Source organism: Myotis yumanensis, unplaced genomic scaffold (assembly GCF_028538775.1).
Source record: "Myotis yumanensis isolate MYYU_CA2020_CCGP unplaced genomic scaffold, mMyoYum1.0.hap1 SCAF_21, whole genome shotgun sequence".
NCBI classification, from domain to species: Eukaryota; Metazoa; Chordata; class Mammalia; order Chiroptera; family Vespertilionidae; genus Myotis; species Myotis yumanensis.
The window spans coordinates 11059140-11082802 of NW_027223772.1; the positions used below are offsets into that span (position 1 = coordinate 11059140).

At 41.2% G+C, this 23663-nt stretch overlaps 1 protein-coding gene and 1 pseudogene across 1 annotated transcript in view; one reads left to right on the plus strand and one right to left on the minus strand.

Moving 5' to 3' along the window:
• The window catches only part of PTPDC1 (protein tyrosine phosphatase domain containing 1), an 89246-nt gene extending 66673 nt beyond the window's left edge, over positions 1-22573 (minus strand). The window contains exon 1 of the mRNA XM_070400791.1: positions 21998-22573. Coding sequence (XP_070256892.1) covers positions 21998-22009 — 12 coding nt within the window. The 5' untranslated portion in view covers positions 22010-22573. The remainder of the gene's footprint in view (positions 1-21997) is intronic.
• Positions 3770-3914, plus strand: LOC138999042 (small nucleolar RNA SNORA48; annotated as a pseudogene).
• Positions 22574-23663: the final 1090 nt, after the last annotated feature.

Here is a 23663-nt window from a genome sequence, read left to right on the forward strand (position 1 = left end):
AGAAACACAAATACAGCTGGTCTTAACATAAGGTCATAAAATCCAAACACATTTTCAATACACCTGTCGTCACTTACTAGCTGTGTGATCTTAGGCACATTTATTAACATCTGAGACTCACTGTATGGTAGTTGTTGAAAGGTTACCTGAGAGCCTGTATACCAAGTATGTCAAACTCGTGGCCTACAGGCCTCATGCCTCATTTATTTGGCCCATGTTAGCCTTTGTGTTTGCTGTATACAGACTTAATTTATGTCTGGTCCATATTCAGTTTGTTCTCAACACAGTAGTGAGAGTGATCTTGTTAACTTCAGCTGGGTCATGTCATCCCTCTCTTCAAAATCCTTCTAGCCACCCTATTTGCAATTTAAATCAGCTCTCCTTCCCTATTTCACTTTTCTCCTCAGGACTTAGGAAGAAAACCTCTCTAACACACATATAATTTACTTACTTATTTCATGTATTGTCTGCCTTCCCCTGCTAAAACGTAAGCTCCATGAAGGCACAGATTTCTGTCTGCTTTGTTCTATCTCCAAAGCCTACAATAGGGCCTGACACATAGTAGGTGCATAATAAAGATCTGTTAAATGAATAAATGAATAAAGATAAACGCTCAATAAAAGGTAGCTGCCACCACCATCATTATCATATAATCTCTCTGTAATTCACTTTTTCATCTGTAAAGGAGTGGTAATCATGACTTACCTAACTCAAGGTAATTGCTAAGAACATATCAATGACATGACAGCACCACTATGCAAATACAAGATGTAGCATTTTCCTTTACTTAGTTTTCCTTATCACATCTATATCTTCAACTTGTTGCTGATCTTCAACCTGACAGATTTGTGTTTCTTCTAATTCCCTGAAGGTTGAATCTGTTTTCTTTTCCAACAAATATGCATGGTGACAGTAACTCCAACCCTAAGCCCATTTTTTCTCTCCTTGAGATGCCTTTGTCTGATAACAATTACACATTTTATTCACATTCCCTCCTCCTGAAGGACTGACTGAAGATTTATTCAGTAGCTCAAATGCTAAAACATAGTTTCTTAATATTACAGTAGTACTAGTGGCCTGGTGCACGGATTCATGCACATTGAAAGGAAATTAATTAGAAGAAATATATATATATATATATATAATATATATATATATATATTAATATATTTTATTGATTTTTTACAGAGAGGAAGGGAGAGAGATAGAGAGTTAGAAACATCGATCAGCTGCCTCCTGCACATCTCCCACTGGGGATGTGCCCACAACTCAGGCACATGCCCTTGACTGGAATCGAACCTGGGACCCTTCAGTCCGCAAGCCGACGCTCTATCCACTGAGCCAAACCGGTTTCGGCAGAAGAAATATTTTAATATCACTATTCACCCTTTTTCTATAACAGAAGTGTCAGAGATGAAAGAAAATTAGTAAAATATATATAAAAATAATATATAAATTGATTAATAAACAATAACTAGATATAACAAAGGCGTGATATAAAAACAAAACATGATATGAAAACATTGATAAATTGATTAAACTTATTCTAATATCTCCCTGTATATCGCATTAAGAGTAAAAACACTTTGAGAGTGCTTGACTAATTTCCCTTGTGATAAACTATTTACAACTTTAACGTCACACGCTCTTTGAACTTGAGAGAAAGCAACATATAACTGACCATGAAAATGGGTTCAGGTAGGAATATTCCTGTTCTATCTAGAGTTTATTCTTGTAATTTATTAATAGTCAACGCAAATGCTGGCATCACGGGAAACTGTCTTAGAATTAATTTAAATGGGAGACCAGTGTCAGACGGAACAAATCAATCCTTCGAATCAGAACAACCTCTCCTTCCACAAATCCTGTTAATACTTCAAATGTCAACAAAAACAACCAAATTCACAAATGACAATGACAGATCAAAACACACACGTGCGATTGGCGCCAGTGAGAGCTTTATATGTATCACGCATGCATGAGTCAATGTTTATTTTTAAATTGGTAGTGCCTGTCATATGTACAGCTGGTTGGTTGGTCAGATGGACGGATGGTCAGTCACTTAGCCTTTTATATATATATTTTTGTCCTTAAAGAATTAAAGTACTCCTGATGATTCTTTATATAGTAAAACAAAACAGACTTATTTTAAACTGAAATGTTCTCACTTCTGAATCTGCAACCTCAAATAAATGACAGAACTATATAAAATTCCCTTTCTCCTCAAGTCACCCCTGGGGTAACATTTTAAAAACACCTTTTCTTTTTATAGCCTTCCCTCCCCCCACGCCTTTCTAACAAGGTGAGTCCCTATAAGTCCCCAGGGAAAGCACTAAAAGCTGCCTTGAATATACATGTCTGGCAGTTCACTATGGACTTCACTGGCTTTTGTGATCTCATACCTTAAATACACCTTAGGGAGGGTCCTCACTCTCAGAAGACTTGTTACAGGTCAGGGAAAAACAACACTACAACAAGATCCTCAAGGTTTCATCATTAAAAGAAATATGCTGTTTAGTTCAGATTCTTCAGGAAACACATTATGATAAAACAGATGGATAAAGCAAGCTTGTTTTCACAAACAAGATTTCCATACTCCCTTGCATTTTCTCACAAACAGCCAAATCTGACTAATCATTCCTATAGGTTTAAATTTATTTTATTTTACTTTTTTTTTAGAGAGAGTAGAAAGGTGAGAGGGAAAGGAAAGAGAAACATTGATGTGAGAGAGAAACATCGACTGGTTGCTCCCACACATGTCCTGACCAGGGCCAGGAATTGAACCTGCAACCCAGGTACATATCCTTGATTCAGAATTGAACCTGTAACTCTTCGGTGCACTAGCCAACACTCTAACTACTTAGTTTGCATTTACCTAACAGTAGGTATTCATACAGATTATTGTGAAGGTGTGTCTCCTGGGTTCTGTTTATGTTGTCAAATCACAAAGCCTTTTAACAGTTCCTGAGCCAATTTTCACAAAATCTTGAAATACAATACAATCTCAGCCAACATCCCAGCAAGTGATTTCATGGACATCAACAAACTGATTCTAAAGTTTATATGTAGAAGCAAAAGACCTAGAATAGCCAGCACAATATTGAAGAACAAAGCTGAATGACTGACACTAACTTCAAGACTATGACAAAAAGTAATGAAGACAATGTGGTATTGGTAAGACACGCAGATCAATGGAACACAACAGAGAGCTCAGAAACAAACCCACATAAATATAGTCAACTGATGTTTAACAAAGGAGAAAAGACAACACAATGGAACAAAGACAGTCTCTTCAACAAATGATGCTGGGACAACTGGAAAAAATGAATCTAGACACAAACCTTATGCTCTTCACAAAAATTAACTCAAATAGACATAAATGTAAAATGTAAAACTATAAAAGATAACATAGGAGAAAACCCAGATGACATTGGGTATGGTGATGCCTTTTTAGATACAAAAAGACACAATCCATGAAAGAAATAATTAATAAATTGGACTTAATTAAAGTCTTCTGATCTGCTAGAGACAAGATGAGAAGATAAGTCACAGACTGGGAAAAAAATATTTGCAAAAAACACATGATTATTATCCAAAATTTACAAAAACTCTTAAAATTCAACAATAAGAGAACAAACAACCTGATTAAGAAATTGGCCAAACACCTTAACAGACACCTCCCCAAAGAAGATATACAGATGCAAATAGCATATGACAAGATACCTCATGTTATATGTCATCAGGGAAATGCAATTAAAACAACAATGCAACCCCCTGGCAATGGGCAAGGAGACACCTGATTGGTGGTGTTGCTCTTACATCAGTCAGGGGCAAAGCAGATGTACAGTCCTTAGTTCATCCTAGCTTGATGCCTATGTCGGTGGCCAGAGCTGTTTCATGCCTGAGGCACATAAAAAACAACAACATAAACAACAACAAATGCACCCTGGTGAGAGTGGCTCAGTGGGTTGGCACATCATCCTGAACACCGATTCCTAGTCAGGGCACATAGCCAGGTTGCAGGATTGATCCTACGTTGGGGCACATGTGCGAGGCAACTGATCGATGTTTCTCTCTCACATGGATGTCCTCTCGTTCTCTCTCTTTCCTCCTCTCCATTCCTCTCTCTCTCAAATGAATAAAAACATATCCTTGGGTGAGGATTTTAAAACAACAACGGGATACTAATATACATCTATTAGAATGGCAAAAATCTGGAACACTGACAACACCAAATGCTGACTAAGATATGGAGCAACAGGAACTCACATACATGGCTTACAGAAATTCAAAATAGTATAGGCAGTTTGGTGATTTCTTATAAAACTAAACATTCTCTTAATATATAAATCAGCAATTGCACTCCTTGGTATTTTCCCAAAGGAACTAAAAACTATGTCTATGCAAAAACGTGCACATGGATATGTACAGCAGTTTTATTCATAAAACTTGGAAGCAACTAAGATGGCCTTCAATAGGTGAATGAATAAATAAGCTGGAATACATCCCAATAATGGAATATTATTCAGCATTGAAAAAGAAATGAGCTACCAAGCCATGAAAAAACATGGAGGAATCTTAAAGGCATATCACTATGAAAAAAAGAATTTAATTGTATTACAAATGTATAATATAACCTCACTGGAGGGAATAGAGAGGAAAGGATCTAAGTAACTTTGGAAATGACTAGAAACTATAAGACAAAAGGAACTGTACATGAACACCACAGATGGTAATGCTGCTTCCCATGGAGGTACTGGTTAGAAGTTCTGATGCTGCCATCGTATACACTGGGACTGAAAAAATAAGTAAAAAGATAGTGAATGGTAGGGGCCAGGTTTCTCACTGTTGGAATGAAGGATGACAGATACCTAAGGGGGAAAGTCTAGAATGAACCACGGTAGTTCTGAATTAGGGTCTAAGTCATCAGTGGGAATTCCTGTTTAGCTTAATATAGAAACTGATGAGTAAAAGGAGAAATAATACAGGTATATATGTATACAGAGGTTAATATGCATACATTTATTTCCTAGATCTTGTCACTGACAGGGTTTAAAAGCAATGACATACCTGTAACGATGAGCACATCAGAGCAAATCCTGGTTTCTAATATCATTCCCCAACAAAAGGATCCAGGGATCCTTGCTGAAATGGCTGGCTTAGGGCTGGAACAGAATATATAAGACTAGAAGCCCAATGCACGAAATTCGTGCAAGGGTAGGCCCTCACAGCTCCAGCTGCCTCGGCCCTTGCAGCCCCAGCTTTGTCTGGAAGGTCAACTGGCAGGTCGTCTGGACGGTCTTTCCGCTGTTCAGCTGTCCAGTCTAATTAGCATATTATGCTTTTATTATTCTAGATGAGCCTAGAGCATCTATCCTGTAGTGCCAGAAAGTAGGGAGGTACTCAAAACACAAACTGCTGGGAGTATGTCAAAGGGATACAGAAGGCAACTGAAAGAGCCCCCGTGGCAAAAGATGAAACACTTTGAGCAACAAAAATAATGCAGTTTTCAGTTATGTCTGGTAACAGAAAACTTTGACATGCTCAATGATAATAAAAGTAGGTAAGCTTTGATATCTTTCCAACTTTAAATCATGTAAAATTGTGTTCTTGTGCAGGGATATTTTTTCAGCGTAGGAGGACATACTACACCAGGAACATAGCTTAAATGGGACAGGCACACTGGAGTGTGTTTACAGGGGAAGAGGCCAGGAGAGGGAGGGACTCACATGAACAACAGCCCAGTTCAATGTAATAAATACGTGAGTCCCTACTAGGTACCAAGAACTATTAGAATACAAGGACAAATAAAATAGTCCCTTACTTTTAAAAGGTAACTGTCTGACTCTGCTGGTGTGCTCAATGGTTAGAGTGTCTGTGTGCACATTGCAGAGTTCTGGGTTTGATTCCTGGTCAAGGGCACAGGCCTGGATTGTGGGCTCAATTCCCAGTGCGGGGCATGCAGGAGTGAGCCAATTGATGATTCTCTCTCATCATTGGTGTTTCTATCTCTCCCTCTCCATTCTCCTCTGAAATCAATAAAAATATATTTTTAAACAAAAAGGTCTAGCCCTAGCTGGTTTGGCTCAGAGGATAGAGCATTGGCCAGAGGACTGAAGGGACCCAGAATCCCATCAAGGCACAACCTAGGTTCCAGGCTCCATTCCCAGCCCGTTGAGGGGCATGCCAGAGGCAACCAATCAATGTGTCTCTCTCACATGTGTGTTACTCTCTTTGTCTCTCCCCCTCCCTTCCATTCTCTCTAAAAATCAATGGAAAAATATCCTAGGGTGAGGATTAACAAAACGAAAACAACAAAAAAAGAAGGTTTACCACTGATCCAAGTAATAATTATGAAACAAGACCCTGGAACTACAAGCTAAAAGCATAATTATTCTACGATCTCTTTACAACAATTTAGACCATTAAGGGCATTCACACTTTAAAAATCCACAATGCCTGTTAGAAATATCTAATCAGCCGAAACCGGTTTGGCTCAGTGGATAGAGTGTCAGCCTGCGGACTGAAAGGTCCCAGGTTCGATTCTGGTCAAGGGCACGTACCTGGGTTGCGGGCACATCCCCGATGGGAGATGTGCAGGAGGCGGCTGATCGATGTTTCTCTCTCATCGATGTTTCTAACTCTCTATCTCTCTCCCTTCCTCTCTGTAAAAAATCAATAAAATATATTTAAAAAAAAGAAATATCTAATCATTCCATCATATAGAAGAGAAGAAACTTATCTAAATGAGAATACTTTTCCCATGTGCACCAGGAAACACACACAACTAATCAAAGAGAGAAGAAAACCTCCCCCTGTGGTCCTGCTTCTCGTCTCTGTTCTCAATAAGCTTCTGCTCAAAGGAAAGAAAACACTGAACTAGAGTCAGCTAATTGTGTAAAGCCTTTTACTGATAAAATTAGGCAGGCTAAGTTAGATGCATGCTAGGTCCTTTGCAAAACAGGCTAAAACAGCCGTTCTCAACCTGTGGGTCGCAACCCCTTTGGCGGTCGAACGACACTTTCACAGGGGTTGCCTAAGACCATCCTGCATATCAGATATTTACATTATGATTCATAACAGTAGCAACATTACAGTTATGAAGTAGCAACGAAAATAATTTTATGGTTGGGTCACAACATAAGGAACTGTATTTAAAGGGCCAGAAGGTTGAGAACCACTGTCTTAAAGAAAGTCAAATACAAATGTGCACATAGTATGTAAAAAAATAAACAGGCAGAGAAAAATCTCCTTTATAGACTTGAAAGAGATTGACCAAAATACTGATAATGGGAGTATGACCGACTTTTATTCTTTTACTAGAGGCCCGATGCACAATTTTGTGCACAAGTGGGGTCCCGAGGGGGGGACGCAGAAGGGGGGGCGGGACGTGTTTGGCCCTCTGGGTGGGTGTTGGGATACCCTTGCCAGCCTGGGATCCAGATCCATCAGACTGATATTTGCACTGGTTGTTGGGAGCCACCTGGCGGCCACTTTTATATTGTTTCTTCCTTGTGGAGCATCTAAGTAGGGGAAGAGGCTGACTTCCCGGAGGCCAGCATCACTGTCAGGATGGTGCTGGTGGTGCTGGTCCGTCGGTGCCTGGCCCTTTCTCCAGAGATTGGACCTGCAGGACTACTGAGGGAGTGAGCGGCTGCTGCCGGACTGGTGGGCCACCAGGATGGTCAGTCAGCTGAGCGGCGCTCCCACTGTGGGAGTGCACTGACCACCAGGGGGCAGCTCCCGCGTTGAGCCTCTGCTCCCTAGTGGTCAATGTGAGTCATAACAGCTGGTCATTCCAGTCATTCAGTCACTTTTATATATAGGCTTATATATATATATATATATATACTAGTAGCCCAGTGCACGAAATTTGTGCACATTAAAAGGGAATTAATTGCCCTAACCGGTTTGGCTCAGTGGATGGAGCATCGGCCTTCGGACTCAAGGGTCCCAGGTTCAATTCCGGTCAAGGGCAGGTACCTTGGTTGCGAGCACATCCCCAGTGGGGAGTGTGCAGGAGGCAGCTGATTGATGTTTCTCTCTCATCGATGTTTCTAACTCTCTATCCCTCTCCCTCCCACTCTGTAAAAAATCAATAAGATATATTTTTTTTAAGGAAAGGGAATTAATTAGCGGAAATATTTTAATATTGCTATTTGCCCCTTCTCTATAATAGAAGTGTGAGATAAAAGGAAATTAGTAAAATATATAAAAAAATAATATGTAAATTTGTTAATAAATAAATAGTAACAAAAGGATATAACAAGAGGCATGATACAAAAACGACAAAAACATGATATGAAAACAACAGAAACATGATATGAAAACAACAGAAACATGATATAAAAACAATAGTGATGCAAACAATGACTGATAAAGTGATTAAACTTATTCTAATATCTCCCTGTACACCACATTAAGAGTGAAAACACTTTCAGAGTGCTTGACTAATTTCCCTTGTGATGAAGTATTTAGAACTTTAATTGTAACGTCACATGCTCTTCAAACTTGAGAGAAAGCAACATATAACTGACCATGTGCAAAAATGGGTTCAGGTAGGAATATGCCTACTTCGTCTAGAGTTTGTCCTTGTGATTTATTAATAGTCATCACAAATGCTAGCATCGCGGGAAACCATCGTCGAATCAATTTAAATGGGAGACCAGTGTCAGATGGGGACAAATTAATTCTTGGAATCAGAACAACCTCTCCCTCTGCAGATCCTGTTAATACTTCAGCTTCGATAATGTTAGGTCATAATTTTTTGATAATAAATCTGGTACCATTACAAAGACCCCATTTACTATTGAGATTTCTCAATAGCATGATGATTGCACCCACTTTCAATTTTAATTTATAATATGGCATTCCCGAAGGAGTAATACTCTTAAGAAATTCAATGGGAAAATTTTCCTATTCAGCATCATCTGTAGAATCAATGGAATCATCACTCAAATATGTGTGGAAATCTCCATCGAGTATATACAAATTTTCTTCATTTAATTTTTGAACATGCTCATTTTTTGGACAAAGAATTGCACATTTAGATATATTTTTAATATTATCTATAGCAGTGGTTCTCAACTTTGGCTGCACATTAGAATCACCTGGGAATCTTTTTAAAATCCTGATTCCTGGTCCTCATCCTCCGGAAATTGTTTCTTTGTTATGGGGTGGGGCCACAACATTAGTAACAAAGAAACAAAATTTCTGGAGGATGAGGCCCAGAAATCAGGATTTAAAAAAGATTCCCAGGTGATTCTAATGTGCAGCTAAGGTTGAGAACCACTGACCTATAAATATAGTATTTCCAAAGGTAGCTTCAATAGTAGATCCATTACAAATCATTTCACTTCCATGCTCTGCTCCAAGGGTGGGTTCCTGCCTGAAACCTCACCCTGAGGGCCAGTTCCTGCCAGAAACCTCACCCTGAGGGCTGGTTCCTGCCTGAAACCTCACCCTCCAGGAAACAGCTGTGGGAGGGTGCAGCCATTTCCAAGACGACCCCTGTAGGACTGACTTCCTTCTGGTTGGTCCCGGTCCTGGCCGTGATGTTACACCCAGGGTTTTTATATAAGTAGATAAGATAGATAATGTTTCTGTATATACCATTTTTATTTATATTATTTCTTATTTTGTTATTACTCAGATATCTAAAACAAACTTAAAAAACTAGTTTATTCATGCCTTTCCCTAAACAGATTCAAGGGAAGTCAAAATCTATTGTTGTTTATAAACAGGGATAAGAGTTTGACCTTAAAATAGGAATAAGCCCGTCCATGCATGGAACAGGTTCAAAATTTCTATTGAAATGAAGTGGGCCAAAGCCCTCATAGCAGATCTGGCACTTTATATGACCATTATAGATAGAATCCACTACAGTAGGTCCTCGGGTTATGTTGGAGATCCGTTCCTACGGCGGGACGTACACGATTTTGGCAGTAAGTTGGAACCCACCTACATAAGCACCTACGTCACTCACATGGAGCACATACACAGCAGTAATGAAGTGAAATAGTAAGAAAAATTTTTTAAAAAGATAACAATTCCTGACCTTTACTTGTGGTAAATAAATAATAAAAAACATAAAGGACATATGTCGAAATGACGGAACTTTTTTTTAATAAATAAATGGGAGATGATGACATAATCACGAAGCGATGTACATCAAGTCCGATGTAACTGAGGACTGTCTGTATAGATTATGAGAAAGGTAAATTAGGTTAGTAAACTAATGGGATATTAACAGTGGTGGGATTGTGGTCTTTTTGTTTGTTTGTTTTTGGCTTACTGGTATTTTCCAAATATCTATACTCAATGTTTGACTTCAATAGGAATAAAAATGCTATTTCCAAAAAATTATGTAGTCGTACTGATTCCTAGTACATACATTTTTTAGGTATTTACTTTAATGCTACATTTTAAAACACATTTAAATCTTTGTTTTAATTTGTGGCCTGAGTCATTTATATATAATTTCTCACAGACTATCAGGAATTAAGAATGTGGAGAAAAATATTGTGTATTTCAAAGCAGGAATAATTTAATAGTCAAATTAGCAATAGATGTAATAAAATTGCTAGAAAGTTTGAGGTAATACACAAAAGGCAAAATGGAGTTTAAAAGTTGGGCCATAAAAAAATAAAAATAAATAAAAGTTGGGCCATTTTCTTTTTTTCTTTTTTTAAAAAATATTTTTTATTGATTTTTTTACAGAGAGGAAGGGAGAGGGATAAAGAGTTAGAAACATCAATGAGAAACATCAATCAGCTGCCTCCTGCACACCCGCTACTGGGGATGTTGCCCACAACCAAGGTACATGCCCTTGACTGGAATCGAACCTGGGACCTTTCAGTCCGCAGGCTGATGCTCTATCCACTGAGCCAAACCTGTTAGGGCGCATTTTCTTTAGAACAGAAGAATTTTTAAGTTGAATATATGTCACTCAACTCTAAACACATTTTTATTCAGGTACCTCCCCCTTCCCTACAATCTGAGAAAGAATCCCAGCATATGTTTTTATTTTCCCATGTTACTCCAAACTCCACTCTCAATGCTTTGCCTTGAGCAAATAAAGTAAAAAATAAAAATGCTGAAGGATTGGTGGGAGGTGAAGATGGTGACCCGCAGGAAGGTAGGGAGGGAGAGAGTGTGAGAGTGCGAGGGAGTGATAGAGGAGTGTGTGGACGTGTGTGGTGTGTGTGTGTATGAGCTAGGGACAGTTAGATTCTGCAGGTCTTCTAAGGGGCTGCTAAACCGGGCAGTCTTAGACGGCGGAGCCCCGCTCCCTGTGCAGACACTTCTGGGCTGCCAGCACAGGCACAGAGACCATGCCATCTTGAGAAACAGAACTGCTTGAGACTAGGATCCTGGCCTCAGCACCACCCAGTCTGGTCTCAGACACAAACCAGGATCCTGTAGCCACAGCTACAGACCCACAGACACCAAGAGTCCAGAAATCCCTGCGGCAGATCCGTGAGTAACAGAGCCCATCCCCCTCCATGCAGGCTCACAGGCAGCGCCATAGTAACTGATAGACCCACCCCTTGCCCGGGCCTCAGTGCTGCTACAGGAACCTTAGCCTGGAAGTGTGAGAACACCTGGAACTGGTCCTGCGCAGTGCAGGCTACAGGAGCCTTGGCCTGGGAGCTAACGCGCGAACACTGGGAACTGGTCCCGCACAGCGCGGACCCCGGGACCCCAATTCTCCGGGCAGGAGGCAGCACCAAGCACCAGTGACTTGACTGTGTTTCTTATCACCTGCACCTGGGATCCCTGATTCCCTGTGCATTCATACTAAGAGCCAGTGACTCCAATTCTTGGTGCATGGGCACACAGGAACCCTGATTCTCAATGTGAGGCGGTGCGAAGCAACAGAGACTCTGATACTGGATTATTGGGGAACTCTGACTCCTGGCGCATGCTAGGAGGCTCTGATTTACAACACACTCCAGGAGGATCTCTGTTTCAGCACAGTGCAGGCAGGGTCCCTGATTCTAAGGGCACACATGAGGCCACATTGAGCGCTGGTAACACTGACTCTGAGCAAGCCTGGTTCCCACCAACCCACCACAACCACACATCTTAGTGTCAGAGCTCTTCAGTGACACTAGGGTGGTGCAAAGCTCCCACTGCACACGGCCCAGGCCCATGCAACTCAACGTTTGAACCATCTGGAGATAATCAGAATGGGGAGACGACACAACCCCCAGAGGAAAGAAAATGAGGAGTCGCCAAGAAAGGAAATTAATGAAATTGAAGCATGCAACATGACAGAAAAAGCATTCAGAGTAATGGTTGTACAATTCATTCATCGGAGAGATGAAAAAATCAACAACCTATGCAAGAATCAGGAAGAAATGAAAAGTGACATAGCTACAATCATAAACACCATGGAAGGTTTCAACAGTAGACTAGAAGAAGCAGAGGACCGAATTAGTGAGTTAGAAGATAAGGTAGAGAAACAAGCTCAATCTGAACAGCAACTGGAGAAAAAAATTAAAAATCAGGAGGAGATCCTAAGGGAACTTTGGGACAACATGAAACAAAGTAACATACGCATAATAGGGCTGCCAGAAGGACAAGAAGAGCAGCAAGGATTAGAAAATCTATTTGAAGAAATAATGACAGAAAACTTCACAGATACGGGGAAGAAAAAAGTTACACAAGTACAGAGAGTCCCAAGCAAGATGAACCCCAAAAGACCCACACCAAGAAATGTCATAATAATGATGGCAAATGTACACGACAAAGAGAGAATCTTAAAGGCTGCAAGAGAGAGACAGAGAGTTACCTACAAAGGATCCCCCATCAGATTATCAAATGATTTCTCAACAGAAACACATCAAGCTAGAAGGGAATGGAAGGAGGTATACAAAGTGTTGCAAAGCAAAGGACTGAATCCAAGAATACTCTATCCAGCAAGACTATTAATCAAAATTGAAGGGGAAATCAGGAGCTTTCCAGACAAAAAAAGGCTAAGGGAGTTTATCACTACCAAGCCAGCAATGCAAGAAATGCTAAAGGGAACACTATAAAAAGAAGAAATATAAAGGTAAGAAAGAACACAGGCACAAAAATAGAAATGGCTACAAGCGAGTACCTTTCAATAATAACTTTAAATGTAAACGGACTAAATGCTCCAATCAAAAGACATCAAGTGGCTGAATGGATAAAAAGACATGACCCATATATATGCTGTCTACAAGAGACCCACCTCAGAACAAGGGACTCACACAGACTGAAAGTGAAGGTATGGAAAAATATCTTTCAGGCAAATGGAAATGGAAAAAAAAGCTGGGGTAGCAATACTTATATCTGACAAAATAGACCTCAAAGTGAAGGCCATAACAAGAGATAAAGAAGGCCACTTCATAATACTAAAGGGATTGATACAACAAGAGGATATAACCCTGATAAACATATATGCACCCCATGCAGGAGCACCCAAATACATAAAAAACCTCCTGGAAAATAACAAGGGAGAGATCAACAACAACACAATCATAGTAGGGGACTTAAACACACTACAGACATCACTGGATAAATCCTCTAGAAAAAAAAATCAGCAAAGAAACAGCAATCCTAAATGACTCACTAGATCACATGGACTTAATTGACATCTTCAGAACATTTCACCCCAAAACCATGGAATATACGTTCTTCCCAAGTGCACCTGGGACATTTTCAAAAATAGACCACCTATTGGATCACAAGCAAAGTCTCCCCAAATTCAAGAAGATTGAAATCATACCAAGCATGCTCTCAGACCACAATGGCATAATATTAGAAATAAACTAAAATAATAACAATCCAAAAAACTCAAAAACTTGAAAGCTGAATAGCATGTTACTAAATAATGTTTGGGTTACCAATGAGATCAAAGAAGAAATTGAAAACATCCTGGAAACTAAGGACAATAACAGCACAACAATCCAAAATCTATGGGACAAAATGAAAGCAGTCCTGAGAGGGAAGTGTATAGCACTACAGGCCTACCTCAAAAAACAAGAAAAAATGATAGTAAATCATTTAACTATACAACTCAAAGAATTAGAAAGAGAGCAACAAGAAAATCCCAGAGTGAGCAGAAGGAAGGAGATAATAAAGATCAGAGCAGAAATAAATGACATAGAGACCAAAAAAACAATACAAAAGATCAATGAAACCAAGAGCTGGTTCTTTGAAAGGATAAACAAGATTGATAAGCCTCTAGCCAGGCTCACCAAGAAGCAAAGTGAGAGGACTCAAATAAACAAAATCAGAAATGAAAGAGGCAAAATAACAACAGACCCCTCAGAAATTCAAAGAATTGTTAAAAAATACTATGAACAATTCTACTCTAAGACAACCTGGAGGAAATGGACATATTCCTAGAAAAATACAACCTTCCAAAACTTAATCAGGAAGAATCTAAAAATCTCAATAGGCCAATAACTATGGAAGAAATTGAAGCAGTCATCAAAAAGCTTCCAGCAAACAAAAGCCCAGGGCCAGACGGCTTCACAGGGGAGTTTTACCAAACATTCAAGGAAGAACTAAAACCTATCCTCCTCAGACTACATATTCCAAAAAATTCAAGAGGAAGGAACACTTCCAAGCTCATTCTATGAAGCCAGCATCACCCTAATACAAAAACCAGGGAAAGACAACACAATAAAAGAGAATTACAGGCCAATATCCCTCATGAACATAGATGCCAAAATCCTCAACAAAATCCTAGCAAATCAGATCCAGCAGTGCATCAGAAAGATCATACACCATGACCAAGTAGGATTTATCCCAGGGATGCAAGGATGGTATAATATCCACAAACCAATAAACGTAATACATCACATAAACAAACTGAGAGATAAAAATCACATAATCATATCAATCGATGTAGAAAAAGCATTTGACAAAATCCAACACCCTTTCTTGATAAAAATTCTCAGCAAGGTAGGAATAGAAGGATCATTCCTCAACATAATAAAAGCCATATATGACAAACCCACAGCCAACATCATAATCAATGGGCAAAAACTAAAACCATTTCCCCTAAAAACAGGAACAAGACAGGGATGCCCCCTCTCACCACTCCTGTTCAACATAGTACTGGAAGTACTAGCCGTTTTGATCAGACAACAAGAAGAAATAAAAGGCATCCAAATTGGAAAAGAAGAAGTAAAACTGTCCTTATTTGCAGATGACATGATACTGTCTATAGAGAACCCTAAAGACTCCATCCAAAAATTATTAGACTTAATAAATGAATTGGCAATGTAGCAGGATATAAAATTAATGCCAAGAAATCTATGGCATTTCTTTACACCAATAGTGAACTTACAGAAAGTGAGACAAAAAAGCAATCCTGTTTACCATCGCACCAAAAAAATTAAGATACCTAGGAATAAATTTAACTAAGGAGGTAAAAGACTTATATGCGAAAAACTACAGGACACTGAAAAAAGAGATAGAGGAAGACATAAACAGATGGAAGAACATACCGTATTCATGGATTGGTAGAATCAACATCATCAAAATGTCCATACTACCCAAAGCAATCTATAGATTCAATGCAATCCCCATTAAATTACTAACGGCATATTTCACAGATCTAGAACAAACGTTTCAAAAATTCATCTGGAATAAAAAAAAGACCTCGAATAGCTGCAGTAATCCTGAGAAAGAAGAACAAAGTAGGTGGGATCTCAATACCAGATATCAAACTGTATTACAAAGCCACTGTTCTTAAAACAGCTTGGTACTGGCAAAAGAACAGACATATAGATCAATGGAATAGAACAGAGAACCCAGAAATTGACCCAAACCACTATGCCCAATTAATATTCGACAAAGGAGGCAAGAGCATACAATGGAGTCAAGACAGTCTCTTCAATAAATGGTGTTAGGAAAATTGGACAGATACATGCAAAAAGATGAAACTAGACCACCAACTCACACCATACACAAAAATAAACTCAAAATGGATAAAGGACTTAAACGTAAGACGGGAAACCATAAAAACACTAGAGGAATCCACAGGCAGCGAAACTGCAAACATATGCCAAAGGAATTTCTTCTCTGATAGATACTGCTCCTAGGGCAATGGAAACTAAAGAGAAAATAAACAAATGGGACTATATCAAAATAAAAAGCTCTTGCACAGCAAAGGAAACCATCAACAAAACAACAAAAAAGCCCACTGCATGGGAGAACATATTTGCCAATGATATCACTGGTAAGGGTTTAATCTCCAACATTTACAGGGAACTCATACAATTCAACAAAAGGAAGATAAACAATCCAATAAAAAAATGGGCAACGGACCTAAATAGACACTTTTCAAAAGAGGACATACAAAAGGCTGAAAGACATATGAAAACATGCTCAAAGTCACTAATTATACGAGAGATGCAAATCAAAACGACAATGCGGTCTCATCTCACACCTGTCAGAATGGCTATCATCAACAAATCAACAAACAACAAGTGTTGGAGAGGATGTGGAGAAAAAGGAACCCTTCTGCACTGCTGGTGGGAATGCAGACTGGTGCAGCCACTGTGGAGAACAGTATGGAGTTTCCTCAAAAAACTAAAAATGGAACTCCCATTTGACCCAGAGATCCCACTTCTAAGTATTTATCCCAAGAAAACAGAAACACCAATCAGAAAGGATATATGCACCCCTATGTTCATAGCAGCATAATTCACCATAGCTAAGATTTGGAAACAGCCTAAGTGGCCATCAACAGATGAGTGTATAAAAAACTGTGGTACATCTACACAATGGAATACTACACTGCAGTAAAAAAGAAGGAATTCTTGCCATTTGCAACAGCATGGATGGAACTGGAGAGCATTATGCTAAGTGAAATAAGCCAGTCAGAGAAAGACAAATACCACATGATCTCACTCATTTGTGGAATATAGAGAACAACATAGACTGATGAATAGGGACAGACCCAAAGACAGAGAAACAGCGATCAGACTATCAATCCCCAGAGGGAAAGTAGGGGAGGGTGGGGGTAAGGGGAAGAGATCAACCAAAGGACTTGTATGCCTGCATATAAGCCAAACCAATGGACATGGAAAACAGGGAGATGAGAGTATGAATGCGGGGTGGGGGGAGTTTGGGGGTTAATGGGGGGATGAGGACACATTTGTAATACCTTAACCAATAAAGAAATTTTTAAAAATGCTGAAGGATTGGCTGAAAAGTTTTGACAAGAATGTAAAATGTTAACTATGTGTAACTGACAGCGGTTCTCAACCTGTGGGTCGCAACCCCTTTGGCGGTCAAATGACCCTTTCACAGGGGTCGCCTAAGACCATCCTGCATATCAGATATTTACATTACGATTCATAACAGTAGCAAAATTACAGTTATGAAGTAGCAACGAAAATAATTTTATGGTTGGGGTCACAACATGAGGAGCTGTATTTAAAGGGCCAGAAGGTTGAGAACCACTGGACTAGATAAACCTTCCTTCAGAGATTCTCCCAAGAAAACCATCCTGTGGGTGGGGGTGCATTGGTGGCTGGTGGGGGGGGATCAGAATTCAGGAAGGAAATGAGAAGTGGATTTTCTTCCAGGGCAGGTGCTTTGAGTTTCTGAATTTATCCTGCAGAGCAATTTAATAAATGGATTCTTTCGTCCCTAGTCTAGTGATAAAATAACTGCTTTAAAAGAACTGAAATCATGTGACTGAAAAGCAGAGTATGACCTCATTTTTGTAAAAATATAAATAAATGTACTTAGACAAAAGACTCAAAGAATATGTATCAAAATATTAACAGGGTACATTTTATTTTATTTACTGAGTAGCAATATTTGACACTGAATACATATTACCTTTATAAGAAAAAAATGTTATTTTTAAAAGACCATATGTATTACATATAAACTTCTTGGGAAACAGTCACAACACTAATTAAACTACTGGGCAATTTAATTCCTAAAACAGATTTCTAAAAATGAAGAAAATGTCATTCTCTACAATCTTTCTCACCTAGAGTTGAATTAATACCTATAAACTATAAAAGTAACTTATCAAATATGACTTTGCAAAGGCATGATTCTAAATGAAAAAATGCTTCCATGAGTAGCAAAGATCACAAGGCCCTTCTTAAACCTATAAAATTTTCCAATGAATCTATTAAAATAGATCCATTCAATCCATTACAATTCCTGGCACAGAGTAAATGCTCAAAATTTTGATGAAATAAAGTCCCGAGATTATATAATATATATCCAGATAACTTTCCTTTCGAAGGGTAGGATGCCACAATGATTAGATCAAATGTGCTGGAGAAGAAATGGTGAATAGAAATGATGCAGAGACCAAAAGGGCAAGCCTTAGTTTCTCTCAAGTAAACTATTTGGGCCTTCTCCTAACTATTCCCCACCTGCAATAGCCAACTCCTTGTGCTACAAACACTGCAGCATCCAAACAAAAAGTCTGATCCAGAGGTTGACACTTATTCATACCCACACAGAAAGAACAAAGAGGGGATGTGTTCTTTCACAGCAGCCAGCATGAGGCTAGGTGATCACTTTGCTGTAGAAACTGTCACTCGAAAGGCTGTGAATTAAAATCATAAGTTTACCACCAAAGGACAAATGTTAGATTTTTAAACCATGACAAAAAAGTAATGTCCAAATATGTAACTAGATAGCTGGCAATAAAAATTAGTAAACTGAGAAAATGCAGAATCATATTAATATTTGAAGTTATTTTTTCATGCAAGTTTAAATAGGGAGTTTTGAATCTTCATCATCACAACTAGTCACTTGCAAAGTTCAGTTCTTTAAAAACCCAATCTGTTGTTTACTGTGATCATTGTTTGATCAACGAGAAAAATTAAGATATGTAACTTCTAAATTATGTGTAAGGTTACTGGGTTAGTTGTTCTCTCTCACACCTGTCTTAATGGTCAGTTCATACTCATTCTTGGTGTTAAAAATTCCCACGGGCTTAAGAATCAATACATTTTACAGAAATCCCTGAGAAAAATATTTTTGGACATAATTTGCTACCAAACTAGGTGCCCATGCTAATTGTTATTAAAGGCAGTAATCTCCAAGAAAAAGAAAATTAGAACTTCCTAGAAGTTAAGCCAAAGGACTATCGAAGTACTGACATTTTTATGGGACAAACAGAAACTATATCTGTTGGATCGATTACAAACAGTATTTCAGACCTGGGAAATCTTTACCTGCGCTAATTTATTTCCCTTAAGTTTCCCATTTTCTGACACACAACCTACTTGCACAATCTTAATTGAGACTTGAATTTAAGATAATTTTCTAACCAATATTTTATTACAAATGACACTCAGTGAGAAACACATTTCCTCATCATATTAACAGAAACTTTTGTTTTATTGTTCAAGCATTTATCACAATCAGTAATTACCTTGTTCTGTTTGCTTATTGCCTTTTTCCTACATAATTTCTGTATGACCAGAGTTCCTATCTTCTTCACTGGTATCTCCCCTACATCTAACATAGGTGCCTGGCACTAACAAGTATTCATATTTACTGAATTAACAAATAGATGATTTTGGCCATAGCAAAATATGATAAAAAGCTAGACAATATGCCCTTAGATTTCTCAAAAATATTTTTTAAAGCTGGTTATTTTAAAAAAATGCTTCACACATAGATTCTGAAAAAAGATGCATCTTTTTGGAAATGAAAATAACCTCAAATATCACAGCAGGGTTGGAACCCACAAAATTATTCTAAAGAGAGTGAAGGTGAAAGAAAACTAATGGTAGAAAAAGAATTGTGCTTATTACTCTACCAGGGTTTTATACATGCTATCTTAGATAAAATCTTGGAGGCACCATAAATATGAGCGAAGTGAGAATCAGAGGGGAAGTCATTGGCCCAAGGTCAAGAAAGTGTTGAAATTGGAATTAGAATATCATGTCTTTCATACATATATAATTTTTTTCCTTTTCAGATAGAGGAAGAGAGAAGGAGAGAGAGATAGAAACATCAATGATGAGAGAGAATCATTGATTGGCTGCCTCCTGCACACCCCACACCGGGGATCGAGCCCACAATCTGGGCATGTGCCCTGACCGGTAATTGGACCGTGACCTCCTGGTTCATACATCGATGCTCAACTACTGAGCCACGCAAGCCAGGCTATCACGTCTTTCTTAAACCAAAGCCCATTTTATCTCTTTTACTCCATGTTGTCTCTACAGGAACCAGAAAAAATAAATAACTTTTCCTAGTGACACACACTAATTCATTAAATGATACAGTTACTGTTTGCAAAGAAATGTTTACATTATTTAATTTTTACAACAGGAAATATATAAGCAAATTAAGTAATTAAATAATCCTTTGGTGAGGTTGAAGTGATATGGGAAAGAACAGATAAAGTCACTAGAAAAGAAACATTCCAATGTACACACCCTCAAACCCACTATACCATTTATTTTAGAGCTAAAGATCTTCAGACTTTGAGGCATTTTTAGTTTGGAAAAAGAAAGATATGCCGTTTATCAGAATTGTGATCTAAGATTAATCTTCAGGGTAACTGTCAGGTTTCCAATTGGAATTTATAGTTCAAGCCCATCTCTCAAAAGAATTTCCTAAATTTTGTGAACCTGAAAAATCTGTGTGATTAACAACAGGAAGATGGTTAATTAATTGGACAATACAACAGAACATGAAAATAATTCTGTTAGAGTACTGACATTTATGGGTGAATTGTCGTTTTTAAGCTTTTTCATGGTGTTTTACAGTTTAATATTAACTTTAAAATTAATGCCTTGACCTGCCTTTTTAGGAAGGTCAGAATAGGACTGAAGGAAACTCTACAAAAGTCAAAGTCAAAGCAAATTGTCAGCACTTTCTCAAACTGAGAGCTGTTCAGCAGCGCAACGTGCTATCTCATCATAAGCCTTGGCTTCTCCCAACAAAGGATTTCCTCCTGAAGCTTGTCAGTCACCTGTCCAGAGGAGGCGCTGGAATCTGCTCAGGAAGGGACATTTTGAGTCCCTTGGGTACAACCCCATGAAAATTGGGTGGGAAATTAGACAACAGTAGTTGTCCTCAAAATGTTCCCTAGCTGGTTTGGCTCAGTGGATAGAGCTTTGGTCTGCGGACTGAAGGGTCCCCTCTTGGATTCCCGTCAAGGGCACATGCCTGGGTGGCGGGCTTGATCCAGTAGGGGGCATGCGGCAACCTATCAATGATTCTCTCATCATTGATGTTTCTCTCTCTTCCACTCCAACATCAACAAAAATATATTGTTTAAAAGAAAAAAATGCTCCCTGGATCACCAAATGGAATCACCTAGGAAAGTTAAAATGCAGATTCCCCAGACCCGGTTCCAGACAATCCACATTCCTGAAGCGTGGTTGGGAATTTGCACCTGTTAAAAGTCACAAGATGTAATTTTTTAAAAAATCCTCACCCGAGAATATTTTTCCCACTGATTTTTAGAGAGAGTGAAGAGAGAGGGAGAGACAGAAAGATATATCAATTGGTTGCCACCCACACGAGTGCCAACCAGGGCTGGGGATCGAACCTGCAACCCATGTATGTGCTCTGGGCTGGAATCTAACCTGGGAACCTTCAGTCCTCAGGCCGACACTCTATCCACTGAGCCAAACCGGCTAGGGGCCACAAGGTGGAATTCCGGTGCACGAGGAGGTGGGCCACGCTGGACTGGAGGCTGAGACAGGGCGAGCGGGTGGGTTTGGGGCCGGGCTGCCTGGGTTAAGTCTCAGTTCCCCCATGAATAGCTCTGGGGGCGCCCCCGCTTCTCGCACAGAAAGTGGGAGGAGGCTCGCGGGGCTGTGGAGACCGAGCGCTCCGTGCAGGACGCGTGTGAGCGCCGTCTGCTTCCCCTGCGTGTGCGGACAGCTATTCAGGAACGCGCGTTTCTCCCCTAAAGCGGCGTCTCCCCTTTTTCTCAGCATCCCCGCCCCCCGGGGCCTTTCTAGCCATTTTCTCTCCCGAACTCCCTGCCCCAGGACATGAAACTCACAGGGATGTGCATCTGCTCGTTCTGCAGCGTTCGGGAGGCGCGAGGCGCTGACCTGTCGGCGTCCTCTGCGCCCCCAGGAAGGTGAGCGGGGGCCGTCCTCTGCGCCCCCAGGAAGGTGAGCGGGGACCGTCCTCTCCGCCCCCAGGAAGGTGAGCGGGGACCGTCCTCTCCGCCCCCAGGAAGGTGAGCGGGGACCTTCCTCTCCGCCCCCAGGGGGTGAGCGGGGACCTTCCTCTCCGCCCCCAGGGGGTGAGCGGGGAGCGCTGTGCCGGGTCGGCTACACACGGAGGCGGAGTCGCGTCCCGTCGGTCAGAGGTCTCCGCGGGATCCCCGCGCTCGGGACTCACTCGTCACTAGTTGCCAGCGGCAGAGCCAGGGGCTTCCCCGCCAGAACCGCCGGTCAGGTCCTCGAGACCGGGTGGGTCCGGGCGGCACGGGCCGGCAGCCCCGAACCTGCGGCCCGAGACCCCCGTCCCAGCACGAAGGGCCCAGGCTCACCGCGTAGGAGCCGGGCGTCTGGACGCCCGGGAGCCGCGGGTGCCGCTGTCCCTGCGAAGGTCGGCCTCCTCCCGGGCTCCGCCGCCCGGGTCCCCGCCCGGCTCTCCGCAGCGGGTCCCGGCCCGCCCCCGGCAGGACGGGCAGCACCGCCCCCCTCACGGCCTCACCCACCCGCCACACAACCGCCCGGCGCGCGGGCACTCCCCCGGGCCTGTAGCCCCAGCCGAGGAGCCCCGCCTCCGCCACCCGGCCCACCCAATCGCCGCCGCGCTCCGCCGCACGTGATGCGTGCCAGCCAATGGCAGCCCGTGGCGGCCGTGACGCAGGGGAGCTGCTGGGCGCTCTCCAGCGGGCGGCGCACGGCGCGGTGCCAGGGCATCGGGAGCGCGAAGGGTCGGGGGCGCGGGCCTGGAGGACTGGGGGGCCGCGCGGAGGAGGACGAGGGCGTGAGGAAGGGTGCAGGGCGGAGTTGGTTAGGGGCACGGGGAGCCCGGGTCCTGCTCTGCTTCCCGCTGCGCTCTGAGACCAGCCCGGAAGGTCTGGGAGAAGGGAGGGAAGAATCCAGGGTGTGCGCCGCCCTCCCGCCCCCTCTCCCCCCGACTCGGAGCTACTGCAGTTTCCCGCCTTTGTATGGCCAGTGCCATCCTGGCCCCACACTGGCCACCAGCCTCCAGCGGCCCAGTGTTCCCAAGGACTCTACTGGGCGGGAAGTGCTGGGGTGATATGCAGGATGGTCTTAGGCGACCCCTGTGAAAGGGTCGTTCGACCGCCAAAGGGATTGCGACCCACAGGTTGAGAACCGCTGTTCTAAACCCATAAGGTTTTAAAGACTCTATCATGGAAGAAAGTGTTAGGTAGCTACCCCAGGGATCCAGACTCTCCTCCTGCTTCTTCATCTTTACATACTGGCTTCCACCTCAAATTTACCTCGTGGCCCAAAATGGTTGTTGGAGCTCCAGCCATCACATCCTTATTTTCCAAAGGGCCTGTCCAAAAGCCTTGCCCAACAACTTCTACCCACAACATAGAGATATGAATTCAGCCTCACCCAGCTGGGAGACATTATCTAAGCACATTTCTGCCCTCAATAAAATCTTCCCCCCAAAAAGGGAGGAATGCATTTGAATAAGACAACTAGCAGGCCCTACTACATCCTGTTGTTTTTTAA